Raw genomic sequence first — 10,492 nt, 5'->3', positions numbered from 1 at the left:
TTGACTCTCTGTAGTGCTACAATCGGCCAAGCCTGAGGCCAATATACAACAGGTAACAGTGTGGCGTTGTCGCCTGTGTCGTGACCAGAGAATTGTGGGATTTGTAGTTTTTGAACGGTGGCAGTTAAAACAGGTTGTGATCTTGACTTGCACACTGTGCACCTAAATCATTTTTCCGGTTCGCACACATATTTTTTTAGGGGCAAATGCGAGTGAATCGCTCGCACTGTAGAGCCCTGCTCAAAGTTTAAATTTGAGTCCAATATTACTAGTATATCAATAGTATATCAATCAATGATTTTGAGCCTCAGCAATGATACTGAAGTCAGGGAGCCAGGTCATATTATTTTTTCCCCTGACCCCTGAATAAACTTTGCTGCTTTTGTTACAGGGCGTGGAGTATTTGCCAGAAGACCCTTCAACCAAGGTGACTTCATCCTTAAGTATAGAGGTGACCTTATCTCTGACACGGAAGCACAGAGGAGGAGAGAGGTATACATACCTACTCAACGCGTTTTTATGTTCGCTGAAAAGTCTCTGTGGTAGGTTTACATCTCACTCTACCAGGAAAAAAAGGAAAATGTTGGCTGCAAGTTCTCACCCTGCATTTCATAATGCTGGGTTCATAATTCATTTCATAATGTGCCCATCTTAAATCCACTGTTTAGCACAGTGGTTTTCAAAAACTTCATGTCAAGGACCCCTACATTGATATGTGTTTGGCCGTGGACCCCATCAAAAAACATTTTAGGCGTGTTTCCACTGCAGGAGTTCCTGGTAAAGGGAGGGGTGTAGGAACTTTACAGGTAGGGATGGGGCCAATCCGATCCAGTATCGGTATCGGGTTCCGATACCAACGTAATTCACGAATGGGAAATTTCCGATCCACCTGCGGAAATTTCCGATCCACGAGCCGCGTCTGTGCTTTCACGTTGTCTGCTGGAATGATATGATGATTGCTACATAGTAGTGTTGCACTGACTGCGGTACTAAAACACGACGGTACATATGATACCATAATGTTGGAGTACTGTAGTACTACGGTACCTCAGGCACCACTACTGTGGGATAAGTTCAAAGTCCAATCACAACAGCATGAGTGTCCATGCGCGTCCAATAACGGCATGCGCTGGCCACCTGGCACTCGATATGCTGCTGCAGTGGTTTGTATCCAGTGACATTTCAGGTATGAACTGAGGTATTGAGTATCTTTAAGCAGTTAAAGTTATTATTAATTTATTTTTACTTGTAGGTTCGATTTGTTTATATATGCTAGAGTGATTTGTTTTCCACTACAGAGCTCTATGGTGCGAGCATTTTACTCGCATTTGCGACTAAAAATAGTTTTGTGCGTGCAAAATAAATCATTCAGCACAGAGTACAGATTTCAACCAGCAGCAGAAACTAAAGGTGAATCCTGTCGGTTGTGGGTTGAACGGGGGGTCACAGACACAGACGGGAATGTATTCCTGTCAAATACGGCGGAGGCTCATAGTGCTGCGTGGCGCAAGAACGGCTTACCGGCGTCAGAGAAGTCCGACTCCAGGTCCAATAATGTCCTCTTCTTGGCATCATGACTGCCCAAAAGTACCTGAACAGCCGAACTGTGGCGGCACACAGGTATGTGGCGTGTCAGAGGAGAAACGAGTCATTCACATTTCTCTCTTTTTGGCAGGTAACGGTCCACAAACCTCACCACACTTTAGGGACTGTTCTTAACTTGTCAGGGGAGGAGGGTGGCTGGTTGATTTTTATTTTATTTATTGATTTTATTTTGATCCCCCCCATGTTAATCACTTATTGATGCTGTTTTTGAAGTATGAATATGTCAATAAGTAATTTATTCCATTGAAATATCATTGATGTATTATAGAAAAGTGATTTATCTTTTTATAAATGACACATCTGCCTCATTTTCGCTGTGGTATCGTGATACTACTCAGAACCGTGATACTTTTACTGGTATCGTACCGTGGGTCCCAATTTTGGTGCCGTGACAACACTAATACATAGTAGTGTCTACTTGATTTGTATCTGTGCTGTTCAGATTAATATGACAGGTACTTTTTGTTTTTTGATAGTGTATATTGCACTAGTAGTTTAACACTGTCTTGTAATTTAATAAATATTGACAATCAATTTGAAACCCATATTTGTTTTCAGGATGGGATTTTCCCTGTGAACAGGATTTCCTGCTTTTTTGATCTCCTTTTCTGACCTTATACTTACCTTAAGTTGCCTTTTGGGACATACCTGCATACATACGTACATATCATACTTGCCTGTAGAGAAGAGTTTATTATAGCCTCATATAAAATCAACAATAATGATGATGATAATAATATTATTAAAGCAAACAGAGCTCTGGTATCAGAATAGTATCGGTATCGGCAGATATCCAAATTCAGGTATCGGGATCAGATCGGAAGTGAAAAAATGTGGATCGTGCATCCCTATTTACAGGAACCGTCCTCTCATTCAGCCCTCTCAGTGGCCATGTCTCCACTGCAGACCATGACCCGCCTGGCTCTGTCGGCGACGCGCAACAATCATCGCGCAGTCATTTTTAGTCAATTCAAATTGCTGTTTCGATTGTTGCGTAATCGCGTATTTATCATACTTATTTTTTTTACTACTACCACTCTCATACGTCTTTTACTGACTTATTCTCTCTTATTTTGGACGTGAAGATGCTTTTTTAACAACGCTATTTTGGGGCTTTCTCTTGGCGTCACATCCTGCTTTGAGTCTGCCAAATCAGCACAGAGTAAATCTCAAGCCCCACCCGGAATTTTTCAGGGCCAATCTGAGTACCTACCCTGAGGCAGGGACTCCTTTCAGCCCCGTAAAGGTTCCTGTAAATGGCCCTGCTGGGGAGGTTCCTGCAGTGGAGACACACACCAACGGCCCCGGCCCCATAAAATTACCCCGAAGTTCCTGTGGTGGAAACACGCCTTTTGTGCCAGGGACCCCCATAAGAGAAGATTTGTAAAAAAAAATGTTCACAATTACAGGTAACAAGTGAAAATAGCAGATCTACAAGCTCATAATGCATCACGTTGACAATGATCTCAATGCAATGCAATTGCATTCAATTGTACAAATTGTTTTATTTGAGATTAAAACAATTTGTGCTGTTGGTTGTGTAGGTTAGAATTGCATTTGGCCTGACTGCTTTAACGTCACTGCTTATTCAGAAACTGGATGATATTGTTTGTTTTAGTGTTGATGGCGCCAAAGAAGATTGGTCCCTTTGTCGGCACGTTAACGACGACCACAAGAACCCAAATAGTAGGATGAGGCTAGTGGAGGTTGATAAGAAGAGTCACATTTGCCTCTTCGCTATCCAGCCCATAAGTATAGGCGAAGAAATTTCCTATGATTATGGAGGAAATGACTGGTCATGGTGAAAGGTATGTATCAGTTTATGCAAGCCAATATACTACGTTTGTGCAATGTTTTCTCAGATGTGCAAGGTTGAGTGGCTCGTGCAAAGTCCTTAAAAGGCCAAACACTAATGTTCCCTAGCTGCCTGTTTTCCTTCTTGTTCAGCAGCCTATTTCTGTCAGGTAGAAACTTGTTTACTCTCACAGGGCAGTGTCATAACTAGTGGGGACCACATGCTTTTGTATTGTGTTTGCAGAAGCCAGCAGAGGTTCCGCCAAGAACCCAGCGTGACAGTGCGGTTTTGGACATGGTCGCCATTCCATCTACAGAGTCTGCTCTCAACACTCCTCCAGCTAATGTGGGAGGCGTTTCATCTTGCTCAGAGCCCCGTGACAAGGTGGGACATGGATTCAAGGTCTCAATCGTTATGCCTGATTCCTGTCATTTTTGATAGATTTAAGACTTTCCGGATCAGGGCCCAGTCTCCTAACTATTGGGGAACACATGTTTTTTTATTGTGTTTTACAGAAACCAGCAGAGGGTCCGCCAAGAACCGCGCCTGACAGTGCATTCGTGGGCACAGTCGCCGTTCCTATGGAACAGCCTACGGAGTCTGCTCTCAACACTCCTCCAGCTACTGTGGGAGGTGTTTCATCTTGCCCAGAGCCCTGTGACAAGGTGGGACATGGATTCAAGGTCTCAATTGCTATGTGTAATTCCAGTCTTTTTTGTTAGATTTAAGACATATCCGGAACAGGGCACACTTCGAAATCTCAAAAGCTTTTTTTTTTTGGAAGGGGGGGCATTTTTGCCTTTTAATGGACAGGACAGATAAGTGTGAGGGGGGGAGAGAGAGAGAGAGAGGGGATGACATGCAGCAAAGGGCCACAGGCTGGATTTGAACCTGGGCCGCTGCGGAAACAGCCTTGTACATGGGGCGCCTGCTCTACCACTAAGCCACCGATGCCCCAAAATCTCAAAAGCTTTTGCAGACCTTGTGTTAAGTGGATTATATGGGTGGGCTTCAGTCATTTTCAGTGCATGTTAATTTTGATGATTGGATATTTCATAAAGGCAAAGCTTAAGAGCCTCAGTCTGTGATTTCGTCACCAAGTCTGTGATTCCACAGCACGACCAGAACATAGGTTTAGAATGATAACGCCTAACAACATACAGTAGTTCTGCACTGTGGTAGTTGTTTAGGAATCACCATGCGCTCTTCACATGCTCTGACAAATCACAGATTGTGACTTGGTTTAACAAGAACTTTCAGTCATGAGTTTCTCTTTCTTTGTTTTACCCCCTGCAGAAAAGTGTGGACAAAAAGGCGGCAGAACAGACACAGACAAAACGGAAGACATCAGGACAGCACCGGCAGCGGACCATTAAAACGCAAGATGAGTCGGCAGTGGATCGTTCTTCAGACGACTTGGAGTCGGATGGCACAGTGGATCAGTTGGGTGATGAATCAGAATGGGATTCCTCCAGCGTAGGAAAAAAAAGAAACCAAACAAAAAGTAATGTGCTTGTTCAGCAAAAGAAATAAACCATGTTCTAGTTGATATCTCATGTTTGGATGTGAATTTATTTTTAATATACACATATTCTAACCAGCTTATTACTATTGGTGTAAATGTTGAGCATTTTTTCTGTAGGTTTGCACCTGCTGGCTGCTTTGTCTGCTAGTAAATTATACAAAATGTGTATTCTTGAATTATTTACAAAGCCATTAAGAGTCAGTGCTTAGAGCAGGGTTTCTAAACATTAAATTACTTTGGTCAACGTGAAGTCAGTGATCAGTCAAGGTTTTTATTTTCAATTTCAATTTCAATTTATTTATTCAAAAAGGGACAGTGCATATTAATGAACATATACGCGTAAATATGCCAGATTATAGCCATAGGCTAGTTTCCATCTGTAGTCCCTTGGCAGGTTGATATTACATCAGATAAAATAGAAAAAAAGAAAAGAAACAGAACATACAAAATACAAGTACACGGATCATTCAAGACATATACACACAAGTACACAGAACAGTACAGAGACCAGTCGAGCTAGTGTGCAAAAAAGGAAAGTGCTTACCATAAAGTGCTGGTGCATGTAAATAAAGTGCTGTTGCATAGATAACATGGATTGCACAGATTTAAATAATACAAATCTAAATTGCACAATGCTCTTATAAAGTGCTAGTACATATTAGATAAAGTGCTACTGCATAACAGAAAATTGACCAGTACTAAATGAAGATTGTACATTGTCCTACTACATATTACTAATAAATAGTACAGTTATAAATATGAAGTGCATACTGCATATTAAAGTGCTTAAGAAATTGCACGTGGCCCTGTTCATGGAGGTGATTACACATGGTCACAGATCTGGTTGGTCTTAATCCATACCTTCAGAAGCCTCTTGAATGTTATGAAGCTGGATGATTCTCTATCTGAGTGAAAGTGCACGAGTAGTTGCTTTTAAAATGTATTAAATAGTACATTTTCTTTTTAATATCAATAGAATGCTGGGTAACAGCAGCAATGCATCCCATGTTTATAATGCGTTATAGTCATTATAATCTGCTTATAACACTAAAATTGCAATTAGAAGCACTAAATACTCACAATATAAAGCATTTTATAATGACAAGGTCAAGTATAAATGCTTTGCATCTGCTTATAACACTGTATAATTGCAGTTAGATGCAACAGGTAGGAAGAAAGCCCCTACTCCCAGGCAAACAAGAAGTGTGATCCTGAGACGTACCTAGTTACAATTATAACTGGCTCATCAACACTGCTTTCATTGAGACAAACCCATTACAAACTACTCAACCAAGCAAAGCCTTTGAACAAGGAACTGTAGTATTTATTCATTTTGAGTAGTTCACTTTTACTGACCTTGCAGGCATAGTCTTGATATATAGCCATAACTATTGTAGATAGGTTATATTTGACCTTGACCCACTAACCCTGCTACCCCAGACCAAAAAGTGGGGGAACCATGGCTCCATTGATAAGTGTAGCCTGTGTATGTGCACTGTAGATCCTTTATTCAAAATACTTCTACAAGGGGCCTTTTACCAGGCTGTATGCCAGGGGCCTGTTGTCTGATAATCCACCTGTGGCTGAAGGATTCATGGCCATATCAATCCTAGGTGGCACAGACAGAGAGAGTGGTGAGGCTTTCAATTTAGTTACACTTGATGTGGGGGATGCAGCCCAGCTTCCCTGGGTGGAGAGGAGGGAGAGAGACCAGGTGAGTCACAAACATTATTAACTTTGCACATGGTTCCATTGTGGTGTGGGGTTCATCAAAGTTCATCAAATCCCACGTGAGCTGAGGATCTTCAATCATGTGGAAACCAGAGAAATGTTGACTGCTGCTTGTCCTCAACCGTGTGCTTGGGAGAAAGGCAGGTAAATCTCTCTCTCTGATCACTTGATGGGCTGCAGGCCCTGAGCCTGTGGGTCCGCCCCCTCTGCTGTGGTGACCCAGAGGTTTCCCCAGGCTTACCACAATATTCAAAGATTGGCATGATTAAAAGAGAATAAAAAGAGTGTCATGTTACCTTTTAAAAACTTTGTCCAAAATGTAAAAAAAGAGAAGAATTTGGAAAACAGACTGAAACAATGTAAAGTGGACATGATTTGAACATAATTCAGATCATTTTCATAATTCTTAATTTTTTTTTTTCCCCTTCACATTTTGGACTAAATTGCGAATTGAACACTGAGGTGCCCACTCTACCGAGGTGCCCACACTCTTCAAGTTGCGATGGGGAGACGTCTGACACTTGGGAAGGTCGCTGGGGTCCGAGACTCGGCACACTTGTCACACACCAGGTCAAGATGCACATACTCAAATAGCAGCCTCCTGGCTCGAAGTGATGAATGAATAAAATATTAAAGAGAAGCGTTTTTCCCTCCATTTTTGGAGATTTAAGTGACTTATGGGGACCTGTGCATGCCCCCGTCACCCTAGAGACCCCAAAGTCAGCACAGACGATGCGATCGGGCCCCTATACAAGAATACAAAAAGTAAACCCCCCAAGTCATTTAGTTTTCTTAACTGGATGTCTCACAAAATCAAATTCAAGAGGGTGTCAGGTGCGTACACTCTAATAGCCTCTGACACAGCTGGCCAGTTTGAAGCAAATTCTTTTCTAAAAGTTGTGGAGATCTGATTATTTTATATGTCGTTCAGTGGCCTGGGACGAGCAGAAAGGCGTCGGTTTGGTGTCGCTCAGACCTGTACTTTTTGATGGGTGGGCCTTCAAGTAATCGCCATTTGGAAACTTCAAGTGCTTGCCATTAGCACAAAAATGGACCAAATGACTTGAAACTTGGTGTGTGAACTTTATTTTGGACATAGATTGATGACTTTGAGTGTCAAGCCAGTAGGCCTTTTGAAAGCTAAGTAGCTCTACGGTGGTCGTATTGCAACAGGACCAGCGAATCCACGCACAACACCCTCTGTTGAGCAACATATTCAAAAATGGTCAGGATTAGGCTGAGGTCAAGGGTTAAATGGTTAAGCTCAGGATTAGGCCTCTCCTGCCAGATACCCACTGACCTTTGACACGTCTGAAGGTTGCTCGGGTCTGAAACTCAGCACACTCATCACACTCCCGGTCACAATGCACATACTAAATTTTCAGCCGTCTGGCTCAAAGCGTTTATGAAATATTAAAGAAAAGCATTTTTCCCTTTATTTTTGGAGATTTAAGTGACTTATGGGGACCTGTGCACTCCCCTTTCACCCTATAGACCCCAAAGTCAGCACAGAGGATGCGATCGGGAATCATTTTTCCCTCCATTTTTGGAGATTTAAGTGACTTATGGGGACCTGTGCATGCCCCCGTCACCCTAGAGACCCCAAAGTCAGCACAGACGATGCGATCGGGCCCCTATACAAGAATACAAAAAGTAAACCCCTCAAGTCATTTAGTTTTCTTAACTGGATGTCTCACAAAATCAAATTCAAGAGGGTGTCAGGTGCATACACTCTAACAGCCTCTGACACAGCTGGCCAGTTTGAAGCAAATTCTTTTCTAAAAGTCGTGGAGGTCTGATTATGTTAAACTCATTCAAAACTCAGCACGCTCGTCACACTCCCGGTCACAATGCACATACTAAATTTTTAGCCTTCTGGCTCAAAGCGTTTATGAAATATTAAAGAAAAGTGTTTTTTCCCTTTATTTTTGGAGATTTAAGTGACTTATGGGGATCTGTTTTGTTCCTGTTGGGTCCATTTTTGGACCCTATGATTCCCCCAGACACCACATAAAAGTAGAAATATGTATTGCAATTGTTTTTAATATTTGCTTAATTTTATTTGTTCTCAGATGTGTCATGTGTTATTTCATCAATATATTTATAAATTAACCCTTTCATGACCTGTTTTAATGATGGAGCGCTAATATCGTCATAAAAAAATGTTGAAAAATTGCACTAAATCAAAAATTAAAATAATAATCTGATTTACTCCTACTGTTATTGGAAAAGTCATATGCCTCACTTTGCACAGTGTCCACACTGATTTGTTTGCATGAAGTTTTTTTTTTTTTTATTAGCATTTAACAAATCAACAACAAATCATCCCTCCCTCCCACCCCCAACCCCTCCCCAACTTCCTCTATGGTTTCATACAAAAAACAGAGGAAAAAAAAAATTAAGACAATTAGACAAATAGACAAGCACTATGCAGTACACCTTATTCAAGTGGTGCTACATCCAGTTACAAAGACAGCAAAATTTGTTTGCATAAAGTGTGCTGGAGGTTTTTTTTTTTATCATTTTATATGGGCATGCAGAGTAAAGTTAAGGTGGCACGTCAGTAGTCTGGGGCCGTTAGTGGCTGTTTTGGTAAGGAACCGGAACCAGGGCGAGTGAGACAGGATCCGTAATTCGATTGATGCGCCTTTTCGTCAAAATAAAAGCACCAAGCTAATGAAAATGTGGTGAAACTTTTTAATTTAAAGAATATAATTTACATGAATAGCCCCAAGCCATTCAGCTAATCGATTTTCTTATACCCCTCATCACCCCAAATCGATGGTGCGCCAGAATTTAAAGTTTTACTTTGGTGAACACTTTTACTTTGGTGAATTTCGCATCTGCTCTCTAGACCGGAACCTCTCTTTGCCGTACGTGAAGAGCCCGGCGACGCGAGGCTACGTCGGATGTAGCTGCTTGAGAAATACAATAATAATAAATAATAATAAATACAAGTGGAGGGTTTCTGAAGGTTCAAACACAGACCGGGCCACCACACCAAGTTCTCCGCTAATTCCGGAGCTGTTTATGGACGGGAGGAGTTTATTTATTTATTTATTTTTAACTTTTAGGATCCAACATCCTGTATGCTACATAGCAGCTACACGTTAGCATGTTGCTGCTGGAGGAAAAAACACAAACCGGGCCACCGCACCAAGTTCTCCGGGCGGTAGGAGTTCTCTTTGGAGCTGTTCATGGGCGAAGGGAGTTTATTTTTTTAACTCTTTGGATCCGACAACCTAATGTTAGCCGGAGCTAACCCCGGACTTAAAGACCCTCAGCTCAGGAGGTGCTGAAACGTCTTACATGCCGGTGGCGGTGAGTTTATATAATTTTAAAGTTATGCAGTGTGTAGATATTTATACATATAAATAATAATGTCGCTGTCATATTCATGCCTTTAGATGACGTTATTTTGAGTGCGGATGGAGCAGCTAAGATGATAGCCCTGACCAACCTGAACTCCATTCAGAAAACAAGCATTTTAAGAGTTTTTTGCTTGTCGTCATGCTGACGGGCCAGACAAAGCATTAATTCAGCCTTTTTCGAATCGACATCATGATGTAGTTTGTGTGTATGTACAGTAGCCTTTGCATGTACAGTATGTATGTTTGCTCTCCCATGCCATCACTTGTGGGGATGAAAAGGAGTAAGCCCACTCCACTCGTGGGGCCCATTTGATTTGTGGGTGTGTATGTGTGGGTATCATGGACGGTCACCATTTTTACCCTAGAAGGTTGCCGTTTGTCATAGAGGTTGAGTGTGAGTTTGTTAAGGTGTGCTGGGCGCTGTCACATGTCAATTGGCTGTGAAGGAACTGTTGCAGGGTGGGC

At 41.9% G+C, this 10,492-nt stretch overlaps 1 protein-coding gene across 2 annotated transcripts; it reads left to right on the top strand.

Moving 5' to 3' along the window:
- Nucleotides 1-331: 331 nt before the first annotated feature.
- LOC144463770 (uncharacterized) lies at nt 332-4,951 on the top strand. 2 transcript variants are annotated; one of them, XM_078169164.1, is made up of 5 exons: nt 332-492; nt 3,224-3,413; nt 3,644-3,784; nt 3,916-4,065; nt 4,697-4,951. In XM_078169164.1, exons 2-5 carry the CDS (start codon nt 3,379-3,381, stop codon nt 4,878-4,880), a joined length of 510 nt encoding a protein of 169 aa, XP_078025290.1. In that variant the 5' UTR covers nt 332-492; nt 3,224-3,378; the 3' UTR covers nt 4,881-4,951. The 2 variants fall into 2 exon arrangements, with proteins under 2 accessions (XP_078025290.1, XP_078025291.1); XM_078169165.1 differs by having other exon boundaries at nt 332-542.
- The last annotated feature ends 5,541 nt before the right edge of the window (nt 4,952-10,492 follow it).

This window comes from Epinephelus lanceolatus, chromosome 7 (genome assembly GCF_041903045.1).
Source record: "Epinephelus lanceolatus isolate andai-2023 chromosome 7, ASM4190304v1, whole genome shotgun sequence".
Classification (NCBI taxonomy): Eukaryota; Metazoa; Chordata; class Actinopteri; order Perciformes; family Serranidae; genus Epinephelus; species Epinephelus lanceolatus.
Note: the sequence above shows the minus strand (reverse complement) of the source record. Positions and strands in the feature narration are given on the sequence as shown.

Bases quoted from the DNA above. Each gene is read 5' to 3' on its own strand.
- LOC144463770 (XM_078169164.1), top strand. From the start codon at position 3,379: ATGATTATGGAGGAAATGACTGGTCATGGTGAAAG. The intron at 3,785-3,915 runs GTGGGACATGGA...TGTGTTTTACAG, and splicing joins GCTCAGAGCCCCGTGACAAG to AAACCAGCAGAGGGTCCGCC. The intron at 4,066-4,696 runs GTGGGACATGGA...TACCCCCTGCAG, and splicing joins GCCCAGAGCCCTGTGACAAG to AAAAGTGTGGACAAAAAGGC.